At 52.6% G+C, this 22,844-nt stretch overlaps 1 protein-coding gene across 7 annotated transcripts in view; it reads left to right on the top strand.

Moving 5' to 3' along the window:
* Nucleotides 1–22,844, top strand: part of GPR161 (G protein-coupled receptor 161) — a 44,608-nt gene that overhangs the window by 3,206 nt on the left and 18,558 nt on the right. For 4 of the 7 annotated variants that reach the window (XM_047704609.1, XM_047704607.1, XM_047704608.1 and 1 more), the window contains exon 3: nt 125–239. The exons of 1 other annotated variant lie outside the window; for it this stretch is intronic. In XM_047704609.1, coding sequence (XP_047560565.1) covers nt 220–239 — 20 coding nt within the window. In that variant the 5' untranslated portion in view covers nt 125–219. Of the gene's footprint in view, nt 1–124; nt 240–1,255; nt 1,341–22,516; nt 22,704–22,844 lie in introns of those variants that run through there. 2 more of the 7 variants (XM_047704612.1, XM_047704611.1) reach the window with 2 other exon arrangements.

The following is a 22,844-nucleotide window of genomic DNA, read 5'->3' as shown; positions in this document are numbered from 1 at the left end:
GCCCTCAGGCCTTCAGGGCAGATCTGTTCAGGAAGGCGGGGAGCCTACAGGGGGGCGTTTTCTGTGTGAGCTGGGGTGAGACGGGACACAGCAGACTGGGGTCTGGGTTTGGTTTTTATTCCAGGAGCAGGTGAGGGAGCGCTGGGTCAGGAGCACCGTCTGAGGTCAGGTGGCCTGCACCCGCCCCCTCCACTCACAAAATGTGACCTTGGATGAATAATGGGAAGGATGCCTAGAAGGTAGTAACTTTTTAAAAAAACACGAATTATTATAAAAGTTTTTTTTAATAGAGAATTTTTTTAAGTTTTTTTTTTTTTTTAAATAGAGAAAGATAAGGGAAAATAAAATTCCCTCCACTTTTTCCTTCCCTCTCCTCACCTGAGAGGGAACCACTGTGCGTGTAATATCTTCTAGGCCTTCTGCAGTGCCTGAGTATAGGCCAGCCAAGTCTGGACGTACAGGTGAATGCGGAATATGTGGGTTATTGGTATGATATTGCACAATGTGGTGAAAATATGAACTGCATTGCCAGCTTTAGGACCAGCCTTACTATACTGAAAATGCTTTTAAAAATACATAAGTGGGGATCATATGTTACTGTGTGCTCTGTGACTTACTTTTTTAACTTAACAATGGGACTTGGGGGGTGCCTGTCTGGCTCAGTTAGTTGAGTGTCCGCCCTCGGCTCAGGTCATGATCCCAGGGTCCCGGGACCGAGTCCCGCATTGGGCTCCCTGCTCAGTAGGGAGACTGCTTCTCCCTCGCCCACTGTTTTCGCTCTCTCAAGTAAATAAATTTAAAAACAACAACAAAGAAAACAAAAAAACCCAATGGGACTTGGATGTCTTCCAATGTCAAAAACATAGGGGCGCCTGACTGGCTCAGTTGGTGGAGCGTGTGACTCTTGATTTTGGGATCATGAGTTCAAGCCCCATATTAGGGTTAGAGATTACTTAAAAACAAACAAACAAACCAACAAATACGGAGAGGCACCTGGGTGGCATTTTGACTCAGGTCACAGTCTCAGGGTCCTGGGATCCAGCCCCTTGTCGGGCTCCCTGCTCAGCAGGAAGTCAGCGTCTCTCCTCCCTCTGCCCGTCGTCCCCCCTTGCTCCCTTTCTTTTTCTCTCTCAAATAAATAAGTGAAATCCTTAAAAGAAGAAAAGAACTTAGATATGCTTCATTCTTTTTAATGGCTACATAGTATTTCACGGTGGAGATTCCCCGTGATTCATTTGAACAATCCCGTTTACAGGCGCTGTAGTCAAACACGTCTCTGTGCACGTGGGGGCATTTCTGCATAAAACGTGCTCCTAGCAGTCAAGCTGGTGAGCCAAAGGGTATGTCATCTTAAATGTTTATTTAAGCATAATTCCCTTTGTTTAGTGGGATCTGGAGATTGTGCAGAAGAAGATTGAATTCATTGACTTACTTGTTTACTTGCTTGGGGATAGGTCATGTTTGGGGTTAGCTAGTGTATATGAAGCACAACATTCACAGGCTCTGAGAGTCAACACCTCCCTCCTACCTCAGCCCTCCATTTCCCTTTTTAGATGCAACTAATTTTTCCACTTTTTGTGTATCCATCTAGAAATAGCCTGTGCATCTGTAGGTGAATGTGTTTTCCGTTTTTTTCTCTCTAAATATGGTGGCATACCATTCTGCCACCCTGTTCTGCTTATGGAGTTTTTAAAAATTAACATACATCTTAGATACCATTCCCTATCAGAGTTCTGTGCATTTTAGGTTCTCCCAAGTTAGTGCTTAAAAAAAAAAAAGTTTAATTAATTTACACTCTTTCAAATTGCCCCGTGAAATCCTTTTCTGTCAAATTGTGGTTTCATCAATTCTTGGTGCTCTTTCTAAATTCTGGACTTTAATTCTTTTCTTGTTAATAAAGCAAGTATCTTGCCTTTTTATGTTTTCTTCCCCAGCTTTGCTCACTGTGATGTGCAGAAGTGATGACTTTTTACGAGGCTGAATCTGTGTCACTTTTCTGTGGGCCTCGAGTTCTGTCCTGCTTAGGAAGCCTTCTCCTGTCTCAGGATTAACTTATATTTCTTACATTTTCTCTTTCCTCTCCATTCTTTCTTTGCTTTTTTTTTTCACTTAAAGATATTTTACATTATTGGGGCGCCTGGGTGGCTCAGGGGGTTAAGGATCTGCCTTCGGCTCAGGTCATGATCTCAGGGTCCTGGGATCGAGCCCCGCATCGGGCTCTCTGCTCAGCGGGGAGCCTGCTTCCTCCTCTCCCTCCGCCTGCCTCTCTGCCTACTTGTGATCTCTCTCTCTCTCTGTCAGATAAATAAATAAAATCTTAAAAAAATTTTTTACATGACTGTTTCTTTCCTTCTGCCGTCTTTCAGGTTCCTTCCTCTCGGACAATGGGGAAGTCAGGGTTTGAATTCGTCCGTGAGCCTCATTAGCCAATGTGGGATCTCTATTTTCTTTCATTTTTAGAGGGATTTCTTTCTTTCTTTTTTTTTTTTAAGATTTTATTTATTTATTTGACAGAGAGAGATCACAAGTAGGCAGAGAGGCAGACAGAGAGGAAGGGAAGCAGGCTCCCCACTGAGCAGAGAGCCCGATGTGGGGCTCGATCCCAGGACCCTGAGATCATGACCTGAGCCGAAGGCAGAGGCTTTAACCCACTGAGCCACCCAGGCGCCCCAAGAATCGACATTCTTGGTGGACACATTGCTGTTCCAGGTTGTGGAGCTGGAGCACAGCCCTCAGTGTCCGGAGAGCCCCCTTGGAGGGGGTTATAAGTGAGCACACGGTGCAGGTGGCTGGACCTGGCAGAGTGTGACCAGGCTGGTTAGGAGTCCATTAGTCCAGTGGCTCTGGTGAGGGCTCGGGGGAGACCAAAGGTGAGAAGATAAGAGTAGTCATCGAGAGAAAGACAGGGAGGCTCCCAGCTGGGGTCATGGCAGTGGCCGGTGACCGTGAAGTGTTTACGGATGCACTAGGTGTCTGTGATAAGGAACGGAACCAACAGTGACTGCTTTCTACCTACAGCCTCTCCTTGAAACAGGCAAGTCCACGTGACAACCCAAGGCTCAGATATGTTCATTCATCTCCCAAGGTCACACACTCAGAAGAAGGCAGTCGGGGGCCTTAGCCCCATCAGGATTACCTGGCAGGAGTGCTGTCTGGTGTCCCGGGTTTCTGTCTGGAGGGATTAGGGCGGGTGGTGATGTTTTTCGAGGGTGGCGAGAGCCATGAAGACCAGCGTATTGAGACGGTAGGAGAGTCGCCGGTGACCGGTGCTCTGTGCGCGTCCGGCTGAGGGGCTGGGTGTGACAGATGGGCGGGAATATCTCCTGGGTGGGCGGGTGCGACTCTGGAGCTCCGAGGGCTTGTCCGGGATCCCGGGGGAGAGTTGGGAGTCATCGCTGTGCAGGTGGGTACGGACAGAGCACACAGAGACAGATGTGAGGTATCAGGTGGGACTCCCTTTTACAAGGGGTAGAAAATCTGGTTCCCTTTGGCTGAAGCAGAAAGGAAAGTGGCCGGCTCACATCCCTAGGAAGCTCAGGAGTGGGTCTGGCTTCGGGCATGGGGCCCAGGTTCAAGCAATTTTGTCAGGACTCGTTTTCTTACCTGCTCTTGTCTCAGGCTCTCCCCTCCAGCTGGCTAGGGCAGGGGCTGCAGGTTCAAATCTAGGGGGGAGGGCAGCGGTCTCTGCCCCCAGCTAACCCTGCAACAGGCCCTCACTTCTCATAAACTGAGTGGGTCAGAGGGAGTTGGAATGGGCTGGGCGGCGAGGTGTGAATCCTGTGTCCTATCCATGAAGGCGCATGGACTCCAGGTCTGAAAAGGGTGACTCCAGAGGAAACTTGGGGACGGCTGCCAGAGCAAAGGGATGTAGAGGGACACCTTTAGTTCCCTCTGTAGATGGGAGAGGAAGAAGTTGCGTGGCAGGGGTCCCTTGGGAAGCAGCAGCACTGACAGCAGGAGAGCAAGGAGTGACAGAGGGAGAGCAGCAGATGGGAGCCGAGGGGAGACGGGGTCTCAGAAGAACGTGAACTCGGTCCAGGCGTCAGGTGCCGCGGGAGCTCAAGGAAAGGTGTGCTGGATTCCGTGAGGAGGCCGTCCTCGCCTTGGTCTCGCACTTGACCTGGACTGCCTTCTAGAGGCTCACCTTCCGAGGGCAGTCAGGACGTTTGGGCTCTACCAGTAATTACGTGCGTGGCTGAGTAGCTCGCTCAGCTCTCTGGGCTTTGGTTTCACCGTGTGTGAGATAACATGGCTAGGCTGAGTGGCTCCTGTGGCCTCAAGTGCCCTGCAGTGTCGGAGATTAATGAATCTGATCACTTCACACCACCTCCTTACCACAATCCTGGTCCAAGCCTTCACCTGTCACTGGGCTACAGCAGCCACCTGCTACCTGGTGTTTCTGCGTCTGCACTCCCACTCCGTCCATTCGTGACCCAGCAGCAGAGTGACCCTTTTGAAAACCTGTCAGCCACACTGTCAGCTCCAGGGACCTCTGTCAGACATGAGCTCTTATCCATGGTCCTCAACATAATCCTGGTGGCCTCTGTTGTGTCATCTGCCTCAGACTCTAGGTGGTCTGCTGTTCTCCTTTCTTCATGTTTCCCTAGTGTACTCACCATTCTGCCACAGGGCCTTTGCACAGGCTCTTCCTGTGGTCTGAAATTCCTTTGCATCTTTTTCTGCTCTGATCAGATGTCACCTGCGGGAGACCTGCCTACCCACTCCCACCACCCGCCCCTTCCTCCTCCTTTCACCGTGCTGTATCTCTCTTCGTGGCATCTGCCACTCTCCGCATTTGTTTTGTATATTTGGTGTCTGCTTCTTCACTGTGCTCATCCCCTCTCCCACGACTGCGCTGCAGGGAGGACAGATTTTGGTACCTCATTCAGTGCGGGGTCCCAGTGGCTTGGCACAGAGTAGGTATTCAGGAAATCTTTTTAGGGGTAGCCAAGTGAGGGGTGGGAAGGGGGAAGCTTGGAGTATCCAGGAACCAGTGGTGGTATGGCAAGTGTGGGAGGGGAGGGGACCCCCTTCGGTCGTGGGGCTTTCTGGGATGGCATCTGTCTCAGATACAGTCATCAGGGAAAAAAAGGATTCAGAAGTGATATTACTTTAAAACATGGAAAGATAATATTCTCAATTTTAGCAGTATGAGTTTAATGCATTCAATGGTCTCCAGGAGGATAAAAAAAACAAATAATTTGGGGTAGAAACCAATGAACGTAGTAGCATTGTTTATCTCGTGATAGAAGTAATCTTCGTCCTACTCCCGGCGTAGTCTCTGTCTCTCCTGTTTTCTTGGAGCGTGTGTGTTTTACGGAGGGAATCGTTTCACTTCCCTTCGGTCCATTGGGTAAGTACATGCAGTAAAGACAAAACGAACCACAGCGTTCCCATGGAACCGGATTTCTCGGCCTCTGTGGTACTGACATGCGGGGCCGGACAACTGGTGCGGGGCTGCCCTATGCGTCGTGGGTGTTCAGTAGTGTCCTTGGCCTTACGTGCCAGTCCTGTCCTCTGAGATGTGACAACCAAAAATGTCGCGGGCATTTCCAGAGAATCCTCCTGGTGGGGACGGGGGTGGGCAGGAGTGGGCATGGGAGCAGAAGCTCCTCTGAGAACCACTGATGTAGAATATTGGGGTCGTGAGTGTGTTCGATTGTGATCTAGAGTCTTCTGCATGGACATTTGCCGACCTTCGCCAGCCGTCCTGATACTGTTTCCCGTGAAACAGATGAGCGTGGCCCCCCAGGGCAGGGGTGATGGCAGAAACATCAGCAGCCTCCTGGCCTGGAGCGGGTCACCTGGGTGCCTGCCACCCGCCCCGCCCGACCGCGAGGGGCGCCCCCTCGCTGGGCATGGAAGCGGCTCACTTCTGGGCCGGAGCCCTTTTCCGGGGTGACTGAGCAGTGGAGCCCTGGGCCCCTCACGGAGTCCAGACACGTCCGTCTGCCGTCCCAGCCTCTCTCTTCTGTGCCATCCGCTGAACTCAGCGAATGAAATCTCTGACTTTCACTACAGTTTGAAGGGGAAACCAAGGTGGAGTTTTCGTTTCATGTCTTCAGTAGCTTAAACATCTTTTGAGTTCATCCTCTGCAAACCACGCGACTCCCTGCTTTCACGCGTTCCTTGTGCGTTCCTCGCTTCCTGTCGTGAGGGGACCCGCCCGACGCTGGCCCGGTCCGCCCGCACTCAGGGCCCGCACAGCCTCACCGACCGGCTCCCTGCGCCGCGCGCCCCGTCCCGTCCCGTCCCGTCCCTGTGCCTTACTTTGTAACCGCAGGTCTGTGCCTGTCCACCCCTCACCGGTCCCCCCGCCGCCACCCGCCCGGCCAGTGTCCTTTCCTGCATCTGTCAGTCTGTTTAGTTTTTCGGATTCTGTGTGGGAGTGGGATTCGGGGTCGTCTTTCTCTGACCGATGTGCGCAGCACGATGCCCGCTGGGGCCGTCCGCGTCCTCTCAGGTGGCGTGGTTTTGTGGTCCCACGTGGCCGAGACTACCCCATGGTGCACACACGCCACGGCCTTTCCACGCGTCCGAGGATGGACCCTCGGCTTGTTTCCACGTTGTCCATCGTGAGTAACGCCGCAGCGAGCGTAGGGGTGCGGGTTTCTCTTTGAGCTGGTGTTTCCGTCGTCTTCACCTGCAGACCCCGGAGAGGGATCGCCGGGCCACGCAGGACCCGACACTGTGACCTGAGCCGAAGGCAGACGCTTAACCTACCCAGCCACCCGGGCGCCCCGTCGTTTTTTTGATACTCGCCGGTGGACAGGTGGAGGTGCTTCCTCACCGCGGTTTGGAGTCGCATTTCTTTGAGGCTAAGTGATGACAAGCACATTCTCATGTGCCCGTTGGCCAACTGTGTCACTCTCAGAAAAATGTCTTTTCAAGTCCTTTGCCCATTCTTTAATCAGGTTGTTTTTTTTATATGAAGTTGTGTTCATATATTTTGGATATTAAGCCCTTAATGACTCTCAAATACCTTTTCTCAGCCAGTGGGTTGCCTTTGTGTTTTGCTGACGGTCTCCCTTGCTGTGCAGAAGCTTTTTTGATGTTTTCGCAGGTGCTGAACCTTTGTTATTCTCGATGCATCTGGCTTAAACAGCGCTGCTTCGACCAGTGTGGAAGAGCTGGGCACCTGTGTTTTCTTCCAGGAGTTTTATGGTTTCAGTTTTCACACTTTCATCCTTCTTCCATTTCGAGGTAATGTTGGTGCGTCGTGTCAGAAAGTGGTCTGGCTTATTCTTCCGCTGGTTGCCGTCCGGCCGTCCGGCACCGTTTATTGAAGACTCTGCCTTTTCTCTGCTGTGCCTTCTTTCCTCCGTGTGGCTTAATTGACCGTTTACGTGAGGGTGTATTTCTGGGCTCTCTGTTCTTTTTTTTTTAAGGGAGCAAGAGTTGGGGGAGGACCGAGGGAGAGGGAGGGAGAGAATCTTAAGCAGGCTCCACGCTGAGCCTGGAGCCCGACTTGGGGCCCCATCGCACGACACTGAGGTCATGACCTGAGCTGAAGCCAAGAGTTGGACACTTAACCGACTGAAGCGTCCAGGCGCCCCTAGGCTCTCTATTCTGTTCCACTGATCTGTGTGGTCTGTTTTCATACCACCGCCATACTGTTTGGATTATTGTACTTTGTGGTACAGTTTGAAATCGGGGAGGGTGATGTGTTCAGCTTTCTTGTTTCTCAAGACTTCTTTGGCTATTTGGGGCCTTTTGTGGTCCCATACCAATTTTAGGATTCTTTGCTCTACTTCTGAGAAAAATGAAAAAAAGATTTTGGTAGTATTTTGATGGGGATGGCATTGAGTCTGTAGATCGCTTTGGGTTTTATGGACATTTTAACAATATTAATTCTCCTAGTCCATGAGCATGGTACACCGTACATTTATTAGTGTCATCTGAGGGTGTTTCTTTCATCAGTGTTTTACAGTTTTCAGAGGTCTTTTACCTCCTTGGTTAAGTTTATTCCTAGGTATCTTTTTATTTTTGATGCAATTATAAATGGGATTATTTTCTTACTCTCTCTCTTTTTCTTAAAGAAAGTGTGCAGTTGGGTTGGGGAGGAGGGACAGAGGAAGAGGGAGAGAGAGAATCCCAAGCAGGCCACAGACCCAGTGTGGAGCCCAGTGTGGGGCTCGATCACGACCCTGAGACCATGACCGGAGCCGAAATCAAGAGTTGGACACCTAACCGATTGAGCCACCCAGGCACCCCTTGATCTCCCTTTTTGACAGCTCAGTATGAGCGTATAGAAATGCAGCTGGTTTCTGTATGTTGATTTTGTATCCTGGGACTTTACTGATTTCATTCATTAGTTCTTTTTTTAAAGATTTATTTTTTTTTAACTTGACCGAGAGGGAGAGGGAGAGCTTGAGCATGAGCAGGAGGATGGAGCAGAGGAGGAAGCAGGCTCTCCACTAACAAGGAGCCTGATGCGGGGCTCGATCCAAGGACCATGGGATCATGACCTGAGCTGAAGGCAGACGCTCAGCTGACTGAGCCCCCCAGGCGCCCCAGTCTTGCTTTTTCCTTTGCAGTTTGGCTGCCTTTTATTTCTTCTTATCGCCCAGCTGCTCTGGCAAGGTCATATATTCTTCTCGACAATCACATAAAGAGGGGTTAATTTCACTCCCTTTCTTCGTGGAGCGTTTGAAGCTCAGAGGGTTAGGAGCTCAGAGGGCTGATGAATGAAACTCTTATATGAATGAATGAATGAAATGAATGAAAGCTTATATGAAACTCAAACCTAGGTTTGGTCCAGAGTCCAGAAACTGTTTTTTATATTGAGTATCAGACTGACGTCGATATTAGAGGGTCGGGGGCTGTGAAATGTTTTCTCCCACGTGCAAAGTGCTGTTGGGAATTCAAAGGGGAAACTGAGGAAGAATCCAGAAGTTTTCTGGAGGCGTAAGTGTCCTCACCTAAAGTAAAACCTTGCGCTAGGACATGCATATCCGACGGAATAAAACGTAAAGGGAAAACTGTAGATAGTCAGAGCTAGTAAGGGGCACTGTGTGGGCGGAATTTCCAGAAAGTTTTCTTCAGAATTTTGTTGTTAAGGTGGACCTTGAGTTTGTTGTCATTCACGTAAGTGGCAACAAGGAGGTCAGGGGCCCGGAATGGCTTTGGTAGTGATTTCCGGGCTTTCCCCAGGCTTCTTGGATCTGCCTCGCCTTTTAATAGAACTTCAGCTGGAGAAAATGCTTCATTGCAAAAAGTTGCTTTGAATCAATAACCATGTGAAAAACGAATTTTAATTTTACTGAGCACAACAGCGTCTAGAGACACTGGAAGAACCCTAGTTCCCGGGTGCACAAGCCACAGGTTCTTTGGTTGGCAGTGAGCGGCCGCCCGCAGCTGGGAACGGGAGGCTCGGAGGGTGTGTGACAGGGCAGTTCGGAGAGGAGACAGAGATAAGAGGGGGTCAGGATGGCCAAGGACTGGTACCACTCTGCCCTGTCACTCGGCCTCGCAGATGCTGTCCGCAGATGTCCTTGTAGCCTCTCCCAGGAACTCATGTTTGAACTGGCCCTTTGGGAAACTGTCACCCCAGACCTTCCGTACACGTTCATCTGCGCTTCCGAATCTGGCTTCCTTCTGTGGCAGAAAACCCAGTGGGGCGCAATGATTTTGCCCTTAGATTCAGCAGTTTCCCTCTTACTACCTAAAAAATATCAAAATTAGATGCTGAGCTCAGAGCTGTTGCAGGGTTCCCGTTTTTCCGGAATGTGCCACAGCTTCTATGTCACTAACATGGCAGAGGGTTGAGAGGTTAGAAAAGCAACTGTCCCCTAGGGCGCGGGGGGAGATGTCCTTTGTAGGACTTGGAGATCTCCGCCCGACATGCGGCCTTCACTACCAGGCAGGCCTTCAACAAGCTACGTGAGGAGAACTCGAGATAGGCCTACTTCGGAGGCCGAAAGTTAGGAGGAGGGCAGAGAAAGTGTAAGAAGGACGTAAAGGCACATTCTGTGTGAGAGGACACGCCGTCCCCTCATCCGGCCGGAGGGCATCCACGTCTGCGGCCTGCGGTGGATGTCCGCGTGGGCGACAGCGTGACCGCCGTCCTCTAACCTGTGCCTTCAGGAGAAAGCTGGGGCCCTGGAATTCATCCCGAAGGCCTTTCCCAAGTCAGAATTCCGTTTATCTTGGTACTTAATGACCTTGAGTCAACGTGAAAACCATTATGTTTTGTATAGTTTGTTTTAAAATATAGAGAAATGTATGATAGATTTTCATAATCTTGGTTAAGAGTTTAAAATAAAGAGTTCTGATATACTAAGGTGGGAAAACCCTACCAAGTCATAAAACTCAACTCTGCAGAATGAGGCATTTCCAAGGGTTAGCTCAGGTTTTCCTGCGTTTTTGGAAAAGAAGGCGTTACTGCAGGCCTCTCTTTGTAACAGTTGGAGTCTTCGATTCTGTGGTTATCCTGGGGATGGGTGGGCGAGTTCGGCTCACTGTGCGACCGTGGCCCGGGGACTGGGTAGATGGGAGAGGAGGAGGAGGGCGAATGAAGACCCCCCAGCGCCCACTCTCACCAGCAGTGGGATGACAGCACGGCACGGTTCAGCTTCCGCTGTGTCTCTTCCCACCTTGACCAGGCGTATCAAGGTGGCGTTGCTCTACGTGGCACGGAAGGGAAACCGTCCGACAAGGACTTCTCCAAGAAGGGGTTGACTAGCGTGGCTGAGCACGGCGGCTTTGCAGTCCGACATGTGGTGTGGGCCTTAATCTTCCTGCGTGGGACTTCCGGCTACCTGGTCGAAAGGTGGCTGCCTCTCGAACTCTCCTGAGTTCCAGCCAGGAGAGCGGGGAGAGGAGAAAGGGCAGAAGCTATAGCTGAGTCTGTCCCCTTTTATCAGGAAATGGAGAGCCTTTGCCACGTGTGGACTCCCGTGGACTGGGGCTGGGTCTGACGGCCGCCCAAGCTCTGTGCAGCACATCTGTTTTTGGCGTATCTAGTGCCCAAGTGCTGTGAGAATTGTGTTGAGAGGGGAGAGGGGATGATGACTGGGTGGCGAATAGCGTCTGCTTTGTCTGCAGAGCGAGAGCTACCCAGTGTGCCAGGACTCCAGGGTCAATCCAGTGTGCCAGGGTACCCGGAGCCCCGGGTCCATTCATACAATCGATTATCTATCACACATATTGGGTACCTCTTCTTTGTCAGTCACTGTTCTAGGTGCTGGTGAAGGAATTTGCAGAACAGAATTCCTTGCACTCACGAGGCGTACCATCTTGCAGGAGAGAAAAACATTAACGAGATGAGTAAGTATGTGCATCCACACTAAGAAAAAGTAAGGAAGGGATCACAGCCACGAAGTGTTGGAAAGGGGTCTGAAAGGTAGCGTGGGCTGGGAAGACCTTGCCAAAAATGCGGTTTAAGTTAAAATCTAAAGGAAGTGGAAGAGCAGCCTCCAAAGATACCTGGGGTCAAGGCGTTCCAGGCACAGGAAACAGCGCATGCAAAGGCCCTGAGGTGGATGCATGATTGATGCGTCTGCAAAATAGTGAGAAAGTCGGTGCGGCTGGAGTGGGTGTAGAAAGCAATTTTTGTTACGAGGTTGGGGCAGTAACGGAGAGCCGGATCATGGGGGAAACTGCAGGGCTTATTCTGAGTGATATGGGACTCCTTTTTGGGGTTATACACAAAGCGGTGACTTGTTTGTTCTGAGCTCTGTTTGAACTGGCTCATTCTGGTTGCTGTGTTGAGAAGGGGGCCAGTGGCAGATGCGAGTAGGCTAGTAAGGAGGATATTTTAATAATTTAGAGAAGATACAGCATAGCCTGGACCAGAGTGATGGTAGCAGAGATAGTTAAAGATGCTGAATTCCAGAAACCTGTCAAAATTAGAGCCCACAGACTTGCTGATGAATGAGATAGCAACTGTGGGAGAGAGAGAGGTCGGGAGTGACTCCCGAGTTTATGGTCCGAGCCACTGGGAGGTTGGGGCAACCGTAACGTGAGATGGAGCAGACCCTGGGAGGGGCGGGCCTGAGAGAGTGAAGTCTGGTTGGGGACATTCTTGGCTTGCCATGCTTGTGACACCAGATGGAGATGCCGAGTGGCCACTTGGATGTCTAAGTTGGGAGCTCTGGGGGGCGGCATTGGCTCTCTCTGCCTGAACAGGGGACCCAGCAGCAGCAGGAATTTGGAACAGCCCAGGGCTCTTCTGACCCGGTCTGACCCAGCCTTGCCTTTGGGAACGGCTGGGATCCTGGTTCCAGGCAGGATCCGCACCTGCCCCGGAAAAGCTGGCGTGGTCTTCTGCCCACGGGAGTCCCGTGGCCCTGGCTGGGGTGTCCAGGGGCCTGGCAAAGGAGAGGTTGCCGCCTCACGTGCGGCTGGAAGAGTGGTCTCCGTCGTTCGGTCTGGCTCGACCTTCAGGATGCTGCCCCTTCCCCAGGCAGCAGTGGTCAGACCACGCTGCGTTCCCTGCCTTTCCCGAAGGGCTTTTCCCCCTGGACTTAGGACTCTACCCTGCCGAGCTGTTTTCATGGTGAGAGCGGCTGGTGGTTTGTGAACTTTCCGAGAGGCTGAGATGGCTGGTCGCCCCCTCCGCGTCGCCCGGGACACGCCAGGGGGTGGTGTTGCTGATGGCCTGGGAGGGAGGCCAAGGGCCCTTTGAAACTCATCTGGCGGTCCCTGGGTCCGAGTGCAGCCCGGCTTAGGACAGAGTGTCCTTCGCATCCCCAGCACGACAGGACCTGCAGCAAAGAGGCTGAGTTTTGTGTCACTGGGTAGGCTCAGCCTGGGGGTCCGTGCTGGACGAGCGGGGGAGGGAGGGATCATCCCGGTCAGACTCAGCCCTCCCTGCCGGTGTTGGGGTGCGGGCTCACTCCTGGTGCCAGAGGCACTCTTCCCCGGCCCTGGGGGGATCCAGCCGCTGCCTTCCCTTGCTGACTCTCCAGACCCTGTGGGCAGAGGTGTTAAAGGGAAGGAACCCTGAATAAATATGTTTTTCAGCTTTTTCCTCTATTGTATTTAACGTGGAACTGCCCTTGTTGTTGTGGAATCTGGGTTGTGGAACCACTCCCGCCATCCATCGCCGAACTCTCCTCCTCCTGGCAAACTGAGCCGTTAACCAGCCCCCCTGCCCCCCTTCCTGGCAGCTCCCGCCTCTGCCTCGAGTGTCCCGGTGGCTCTGAGCACCTCCTGTTAGGGAGTCATCCAGCATCTGTCATTCCGTGCCCGCCAGTGCCACGAAGCGCAGTGTCCTCCAGGTTCCCCCGTGTCGGGGCCTCCTTGTGACAGACGTCACAGCCTCCTTGTGACGGCCGAGGGACATGCCACACCTTGCGTACCCGCTCATCGCTCGGTGGACGCTTGGATTGCTTCTGCACGTTTGCGGGCGTGAATAATGGCGCTAGAAACGGCACTCACGTCTCTCCTCGAGATCTTGCTTTTGTGATGTCGGGTTCATGAGTACAAGGGGGACGGCTGGGCCGCATGGTAACTCAGTATTTGATTTTCTGAGAAACGCCTTAGCAGTGCATGCCGGGCGCCGGAGCGGAAAGGCTCCAATCTCTGCACATCCTCTCCGGCACCGGTGGTTTTCTGTCCCTGATGGCAGCCGTTCTAACGAGGGTCCGACGGTGTCTCCTCGTAGTTTCATCCGCTGCTCCTAATGCTCAGTGATGTGGAGTGTCTTTTCGTGTACCTGCTGGCTGCTTACATCTCTTTTTTGGGCACAGGGTTTTTTGTTCTGTTCTGTTTTGTTTTAGGTTGTTCTTGAATTTTAGGGGTTCTGAATGTTTTCTAAACAGGGATCTCTAGTCAGATACATGGTTTGCACACGTTCCCTCCCATGCTGTGGGTTTTCTTTTTATTCTGCAGATGGTACCTTTGGATGTACAGATTTTTAAGTCTTCATGGAGTCCAGTTTGTCTGTTTTTTTCTGCTTTTGCCTGTGCCTTGGCGTCGGGTCCTAGAAGGCCTGGCCGGTCCCATGTGCTGACTCGGTCTGTTCCGCTCGTTCTTCAGGCTTCGGTCTCCCCATCCCCCACTTGTCTGTTTCCTTGTTTCCCTCTTCCCGTGAAGTCATCAGGCTGGTCGGCCCACAGCACGTTTCAGGCTCCGTATGGCTTTACGCCGCTGCCGCACACACAGGGCGGGTGTCCCGAGTGGCGGAGGGATCGAAGCAAAAGGAAGCCGGACAGAGAAGCACGCGGCACGGCTGGCTGGGCCAGAGGCCCGTGAAGGGGTTGGTGGGCGAGAAGTCGGAATTGGAGGTGAGGCCACACCGTGCTGAGTCTTCTGTGGTGAACGGATAGGCTGAAGACAGATGGTGGCCTTGTGACCATCGGACCTAGTTTTCCCAGACCAGGCACTTAACCTTTCTGAGCCTCAGTTTCCCCGCTTTACTTATTTAACAAACACTTACATGGTTCCAAACACTATTCTAAGCCCTGTACAAATATTAACCTCTTGACATCTCCCACCCACCCTAGGAGACGGGTGCCTGAGCACGAGTATTGTCCCCATTTTACAGAAGGGGAAGCTCATGCCCAGAGAGTTTAGGGGACACATCAAGGTCACAGAGCCAGTGAGTAGTGGAGCCGGGACTTGAACCCAGACTCTCTGGTTGTAGATTTCATGCTCTTAACCATAGGTTAGGCTGCCTTTCTGAAATGGGGAGAAGCATAATTTTGACCAAATCCTGCCTCAGAAGTTACCCAGATGATCTAATGAGATGATGCTTGTCGGGACGTGTTGTATGTTCACGGTGTTTTGCAAATACTGTTTATTATTAGTTAAAAATAATTAAGTAACCCTCTGGAAATGGATGAGAGTCTCAGGGGTGTAGAGAGAAGGGGATGGGTCAAGGGCCAAGCCTCGGGAAGTCTCCATGCTGAGGTGCGGGCGCTTGGTTTGGGACGACGTGAGGCAGACTCAGTGTTGACCCTTGTGGGCGTGGTCCCAGTCTGTGGAGAGCCTCCAGCCTTCTAGTTGCTGCTGAAGGATGCTGTGAAGGGCAGTGAGGTACGCAAGTGGATAACGTCTGTGCAGAGGGGACCAAGGCCAGGTCTCTCCCACTTGCACATCAGGAACTCAGTCAGGGGCTTAGGGCCATTTGTGGTTCTGACCGCTGTGTTTTTTCCTTCCTCGGCACCTTTCCCCAAGCAGACCAGAGCTCAGACCTGCTCTGCCTGTGCAGTGAGAGGCTTGGAGCGAGGACATTCCTAGGTTTGTGGTGGCCCCGAGGGGACAAGAACAAAAGGGCTCTGGGCTGGCAGAGGCCAGCCTGCTGCACCTGCTGCCTTTGGGACAACGGTCACGTGAGTGCCCGGAAGGACGGCAGGTATACGGGGAGGCACCCGGGGATCTCGTGATCGCTCCCCGGCTCTCATCTGGTCTGTCGCGGTGGGGGGGCTGACCATCGATCTCGGGGACCTTAGTGCAAAGCAAGGTAGTTACCAGAACCTTCTCCCCAGCTCCACCCCTGCCTCCCAGCGGCGACTGACGGGTGTGACGTCTGCAGGCGCTGCGGTGACGAGCCCCTGTGAGAAGGGTCAGAACCCTCGCCTGGCTCGTGGGAAGTTCAGAACCACGTCTGGGCCTGCAGGGCTGCGTCTTGGTGCGTCTTCCGCGCCCACCCAGCGTCCGATGGGCGTGAAACCCACGGGCAGCGGGGCCGGGGCCCAGCCTCCGGGCCGCTTGGGCTCCTCGGGAAGACGGGCGGAGGACGCAATGAGCCGCTCCCTTGCCGGGAGGTTTGAGGACGTCGGAGGAGACTCTCCTGTCCCAGAAACTGGTTTTCTGAGAAAACTTCAGGAGAGGATGGGCGTGTCCTGTCACATCCCGCGGCCCCGCGTTAGAGCCTCCAGGAGAACCGCCACCTCCACCCGCACGGCCTCTGGCGCCCACCGAGCTGGGCCTGCTGTCCGCGGGCTCTCGGGGGCCCTTTGGTGGCCTCACTTCTGTGGGCCATGGGGGGGTCGGGGGCCTTCTTGGCTTCGTAGGGGCTTGTGGACCGGGACACGGATCTCCTGGTCCCAGACATCCCCACGCGGGCACCGTGAGCGCAGCAGGAGGGCGTGTGGTTTCCGGAAGGCCGGGGAAGGCCAGGCCTGCGGCGTCCCGGTCCCCGGTGCTAACGTCCAAAACAGTGGGGTCTTGGCATTTCGTGGGCAGTCCATGGTGTGTCTGAGTACAAGCTGGGGCTCTCGGAGCTGCGAGGGGCAGAAGCCAGCTGCTTCGCCTCCGTGACGAGGAGGTGCGGCGGCTCCGGGACCCGGGAGGGCAGGTGGGTCGGTCGAAGATTCTCACCAGTGTCTGTGGGGGTTCGCGGCCCTCTCAGCCCCTCGGCCCTCCCTCTCTCGCCGTGGCTCCCGCAGCTTCGCCTGTGAGCGCCCTCCCGGAGTGAGTGCCAAGGACACCTGCTCGCCCCCTGGCCCGTGTCTGGCGGCCGCAGACCCGCAGTGGCTACGCTGCCCTTGATGACAGTCAGAGTTCTAGGTAGAGATACGAGGGGGGGCGCCTGGGCAGCTCAGTCGTGGGGCGTCTGCCTTCAGCTCAGGTCATGATCTCAGGGTCCTGGGATCGAGTTCCGTGTCGGAATCCTTGCTCAGTGGGAGTCTGCTTCCCCCTCTGCCTGCCGCTCCCCCTGCCTGTGCTTCCTCTCTCTCTGACAAATAAATAGATTAAAAAAAAAGAAGAAGAAATAGAATAGAATAGAATAGAATAGAATAATATCCAAGTCTGCACAATTAAACGAGAGGTAATCTATCCTTACTTTGCAGTAATTCTGTTTTTGCAGGTCAAGGTACTTCTAGAATTACTTCTCGGAAATTACCATAAAACACAGTAGATACGTGTCTCAATATTCCATAATGTTGCCTTGTTTTTTAACCCACAACGATACTGATCACGTAGTTGAGTGTCACGGTTTGACCCTGGATGACTTGGAGCCGCGGCCTGCAGTCTAACCGGGCAGGCTGTTCACCGTCTCTGGGAACGGCCGGAGGGCAAGGCGGCAGCGAGAGAGGTACGTCCCTGCTTCGCGGAGCCGGGCCGGGAGGAGGAGGGAGCGTTCGGTGACCTGTCAGGAATAACTTCTGAGACGTTTATTAAAACTTCAGTCCCGGGGCGCCTGGGTGGCTCAGTCAGTTAACGTCCGACTCTCGTTTTCTGCTCGGGGCATGATCTCAGGGTCGTGAGATCGAGCCCCGCAGCGGGCTCCACACTCAGCAAGGAGTCTGCTGGAGATTCTTTTTCTCCCTCTTCCTCTGCCCGCCGTTCCCCTGCTCACACTCTCTCTCTCAAGCACATAAATGAATAAAAATGTTTAAAACCCCCCTTAGCCAGGAGACACTTGTGTTGTGTCAGAGTTGCAGCCCGAGGCAGGACACAGTGAGTGTGGGAGTTCTGAACCCCATTTGTGTCTGGCGGCAGATCTGGCCCGCAGGTAGTGTGTGAGTCACCCGCGGATTTGCCGCTGTTGCAGCGGGCCCCGGCTTGTCAGGCCCTGCGGAATCCGGCTGCCTGCCAGGACGCCTCCGCTGGCAGGGCCGTGCCAAGCCCTCCCTCTTGTTCTTCAAGGGCTCACCCCGGGAGATTGGCTGGGGCTTGTACCGCCTACTGTAGGCCTCCTGGCGGAGCCCAGGATTTTGGATTTCCCTGGTGGGTGGCCGTTTGGCCCCCACAGCCCCTTGCCTCCTGGGAAAGGTTGGACCAGAGGACCTCGGGCTCATCCGGCAGCCCTGGGTTCTCCGTGCCCCAGCTCCCGAGCCAGCTGTGGGGCTGCTGGACGGTAACACGCACTAGTAGTGCTTTCTTAATTTCTTTCTGTCTTTTGTTTGTTGTTTGTTTTGTTTTTAAATATTTTTAAGATTATTTATTTATTTGAGAGAGAGAATGAGAGAGCACAAGCAGAGAGGAGAGAGAAGCTGACTCCGCACCGAGCAGGGAGCCCAATGCAGGATTCGATCCCAAGACCCTGGGATCATGACCTGAGCTGAAGGCAGACGCTGAACCAGCTAAGCCAACCACGCATCCCAGACTTTTTTGGATTTACTCTTAGAACTCCATATGCCCTTTCATTCTGAGGACTCGTGTGTTTCTTTAACTCTAGAGAATGTTCAGCCCCTGTTTAAGAACTGTGTCCACCTCGGTGCGGACAGCGTAGTGCGACCTAATGCAGGTTGGATGCTTTTGACTCAAGTAATAGAAACTTAACTGACAATAGATCTGAAAGTCATTTTAAGGGGTGCCTGGGTGGCGCAGTGGGTTAAGCCTCTGCCTTCGGCTCAGGGCATGGTCTCAGGGTCCTGGGATTGAGCCCCGCATTGGGCTCTCTGCTCAGCAGGGAGCCGGCTTCTCCCTCTCTCTGCCTGCTTGTGATCTCTCTCTCTCTCTGTCAAATAAAAATAAATAAATAAATAAATACAAATAAAAATCATTTTAAGAAAGGTATTTCCCATAAGCAGAAGCCAGGATGAAGTGACTTGAAGGTTTGTTGATTCAGCGGCCCAAGGATTGACCGTTGGTTGCCGTGCTGACCACGCCGGCTCAGCGTCTCCAGGGATCCCAAGACGGCTGCTACAGCTCCGTGCTTTCTTTGCCCTTAGGAACTTCCGGAAAAGATTTTCCTTCCTTGCATCTTTGTGAGATCAGAGCAGCCTTCCCCAGATATCCCCGTCCCTCCCCCACCACCCCCCGACTTCTCCTCCTCTTTTGCCAGGGTTGGAAGAAAAGGGAACACGGGGTTACTTTAGACCACCCGGCATCCAGCTCTCAGAACTGGGGATGGGATCTGCCATCTCTGGGTCCCTGGGAGGAGTTACCACCAACACTAAGTCAGAGGCCTGCCCATAGGAGAAAAACGAGAGTGGTGGTTGGGTAGGTGCCTCGCAGTGTCTGCTACCCACGTTGTCTAATCCCTTGCTGCCCTCCCGTCGGACCTATGTTGGCTCTTCTTATCCCATCCTTCCTGAAACTTGGCTCTTTGTATTTTCAGTTTCTTAATCTTTTTAACTGCATTTTGAGTAATTTCCTCAGAGCTATCTTCCAGTTCACCATCTTTCTCTTTAGCTAAATCTGCTGCTCAGCATAACCACTGAGTTTTTAATTTTGACAACTAAAATTTTAATTTCTAGAATTTCTATTTGCTCGTTTTTGCAATTGCTTACCATTTTTTCACGATGTCTGCTCTTTTGTTATGGTTCTTTTTTCTTTCTTTCTTCTTCCTTTTCTTTTTAAAGCTTTTAATAGCATTTATGTCTCATTCATTTTTTCCTATTAGTGTAAGTCCTTGGAATGTCAGTTCTGCTTCTTGTTTTGTTGACTCTGCCTCCACATGAATGCCGTGCGCTCGCTTCCACATCATCAGTTTGGTCTCTGCCCCTTTCACAGTGCATGGGTTTGGTGCCCGCATTAGCGTGGCACGGGACTCGGTGTTTGATTTCTCATGGAAGGAAGCGTTTCGTTCTCCACCCAGAACCTCAGGTCGATGGCTGTGTTTTTGCTGCTTCCCTTTGTCCATGGGAGGAGCTTTTCTAATCCCTTTTTCATGGAGGGGACAGCCCTTCTAGAAACCACTGTTTATGCAGAATTTCTGTTCCGGTTCTCTGCCCGTGGAGCTCAAAGTCACCTTCCCATATAAAAGGCCTCGGCCCTAGCAAACTAGGTCTCATGTTCTTCTGGCCACAAGTGTGGGATTGTAACTCTGGCTTTGAATTTTCTCTCTGTTTCTGGTACCTATAGATTTCTCTTTCTTGGCTTTTCTTTTTCTTTGTTATCCTTTTTAGAACCTTGGGTCATGTTGGGGTTTGGGGAGGGAGGAAAGGAATAAATGAAACAAGATGGATTGGGAGGGAGACAAACCATACGAGACTTTTTTTTTTAAGACTATTTATTATTTATTTGACAGGCAGAGATCACAAGTAGACAGAGAGGCAGGCAGAGAGAGAGGAGGAAGCAGGCTCCCCGGTGAGCAGGGAGCCCGATGCAGGACTCGATCCCAGGACCCTGAGGTCATGACCTGAGCCGAAGGCAGAGGCTTAACCCACTGAGCCACCCAGGCGCCCCCATAAGAGACTTTAATCTCACAAAACAAACAGGGTTGCAGGGCGGGGGGTGTTGGGGAGAGGGTGGCTGGATTATGGACGTTGGGGAGGGTCTGTGCTATGGTGGGTGCTGTGAAGTGTGTAAACCTGGCGATTCACAGACCTGTACCCATGGGGCTAATGATACATTATAGGATAATAAAAAACAATTAAAAAAAAAACAACAAAAACCTTGGGTCATATTTAACCCCGTATTTCAAAGAATTTGGAGTGGCGGAGATGTTCACGTCGGCTGAGTCCACCATCTCGGCAGACAGGACTCCCTTAATTAGTGAGAAATACTACTCTGCTTTGCTTGAATAATAAAGCACTTCCTACTCATTCTCTCATTTGCCTCTTATTCTGTTAGTTTTACTTTCTTAATCTTTCTGACTGCATTCTGGGGGATTTCCTTGGACCTGTTTCTGTCTGATTGAACGGGGAGTTCATACTGACGCCTCCAGTAGCCCACTTAACACCGTGGGGCCCTTCGTCTCCTTTCCCTGTTCTGTAATCCGTGCCCCCTTTCTCCGTAAACACGTAGACTCACTTACTCTATGTTCTAAGTAGTTGTAAAATTACAGCACCACTGACAGCGTCAAGCCTACTAAGTAAACTGAGTAGTTCTCTGGTCCATAGAATATATATCATTAACGATTTACAGTCAAAATACTGTATTTTATTTATTTATTATTTTTTAAAGATTCTATTTATTTATTTGACACAGAGAGATCACAAATAGGCAGAGAGGCAGGCAGAGAGAGAGAGAGAGCCTGATGCAGGGCTTGATCCCAGGACCCTGAGATCATGACCTAAGCTGAGGCAGAGGCTTAACCCAGTGACCCACCCAGGCACCCCTAAGAGTTTTTTTTTTTTTTTAAGGATTTTATTTATTTACTTGAGAGAAAGAGAGAGAGAGAGAGAGCAGGTGCAGGGAGGAGGAGAAGCACACTCCCCACTGAGCAGGGAGCCCGACGCGGCGCTTGATCCCAGGACCTGAGATCACGACCTGAGCTGAAGGCAGACGCTTAACCGACTGAGCCACCCGGGCATCCCAATAGTTTACTTATAAGAGTTAACAAAATTCAAAATTCAGCGCTCACAGAAAAGGGACAAAACCCGGAAATAACCTTACACACTCAGATATAGAAGCCAAACCTATAAAGAATGTTCATTGCACAGGGCGGGGGTACATAACATACTGCGTAACTAAATAAAAACAGAATATTTCAGCAGCCTGGAAATATGGGCCAAAGTGCACAAAATAAAATTTAGTAGAACTAACGTGTTGCATTTAGGCTTAAAAACATTAATGCCTTAAGTTCTAGACTGGGGTCACCTGGCTTCACAGGAACTCACATGTGTGTAAGTTTTGGGTTTTAGTTGAGCACAGTCAGAGAAGCCCAGCAGGATGATGCCGTTGCTGAAAGGAAACGCGTTCTGAGAGTGGATTGTAGCAGGAGATTGTCCTGGTGATGGGGAAAATTGCCCCCTGTGCTCGACACCCAGCGGCTCACAACCAGAATGGCACATTCAGTTCTGGGGACCACAAAGCAAGAGGGTCATCATTGTCTGCGAACAGGTCCAAACAGGGGTGTCTGAATTAGTGAAGGGTCTGGAGGTGGCATCCTCCAGGTGGAGCTTACATCTGGAGAAGGGAAGGCAAGTCACCTGTGAGGCATTTAAAGGCTCGAGGGGAGGACTGTTCAATGCTGCTCACACCTCCGGCCCAGCCGGCTCCCTCGGCCGGCTCCCTCGGAAGGGAAGCCTTCTGACCTGCCCTCGGGACTGCTGGAAGGGGACGGGGGCCTCTCAGCCACCAGCTCCCTGGGGCCAAAGGCGTTGGGACAGTGGTGTCCCATCAAGGGCGGGGGGCGGGGGAGGCTCTGCTGTGTGTGGCCCTTCAGGCACCAGGCTTCCTGACAGCCGGCCCGTGGCAGGAAAGCGCTCCTGCTCTCTGGAGTCTCCTGTTTGTCGGGAGCAAGAGCAGGCGGAGGACGTGTCTGTGGGGTTTTTGGCTGATGAATGTAGACGAAATGTTTGGAGAAATGTCCTGTAGGACGAGTGCTAAGATCTCAACCTTCAAGCTTAGCCCAGATCCGGAGCCAGCGACCCAAAAGCAGGACTGCACGTCACGGAGAGCGGCCTGCACGTACCTGCTTAGATCCCTGCCGGCCTTCCCCGCGGCTCACCGGGACAGGGATGAGGCCTCAGTACAGAAGGTGCTTGCCGGAGCCCCGCTCGGCCACCTCCGAGAGCCCCTACGACAAGCACACTGTCCGACCTTCCCGGGCGCACGACCAGCGGGTGTGGGGTCAGTGCAGGTTCCGGTCCTGCACTCAGGGGTCTGCTTGAACTTGGCCGTCTCTGTGGCTCCAGGTGCTGCTACCGCTGCTGGTTCGGGGAACCCCTGAATTGCAGGGGCCCCAAAGCACCACAGCCCACCTGCCCCCTGTTTGTTCAAAACGCAGGCTGCTCGGCTGGGGCTGTGAGTCTGGGACCAGCATCTCGGGGGGCGGGGCCGAGAATCGCCCCCCCACTCCCCGGCATCCCTCAGCACATCAAAGGTTTCGAACCTCTGGCCTCGGGGCACAGGAGCAGGTTGGGTTAGAGTGGAGGAGCCCATCGTTCCAGGAGACGCAGGGAGCGACACAGGAGGTTGGCCGTAGGGAACAGGCCGCTGTGGTGGCGCTGGGGCGGGGAAGACGGGAGGAGGGTCGGTGGCGGGAGAACTGGGGCTCGGGCGGCTCGTGCGGCTCGTGCGCTCGATGGGGTCTGACGCGTCTCTCCCCGTGCGCC

The sequence above is a fragment of the Lutra lutra genome, chromosome 15 (genome assembly GCF_902655055.1).
Source record: "Lutra lutra chromosome 15, mLutLut1.2, whole genome shotgun sequence".
NCBI classification, from domain to species: domain Eukaryota; kingdom Metazoa; phylum Chordata; class Mammalia; order Carnivora; family Mustelidae; genus Lutra; species Lutra lutra.
Note: the sequence above shows the minus strand (reverse complement) of the source record. Positions and strands in the feature narration are given on the sequence as shown.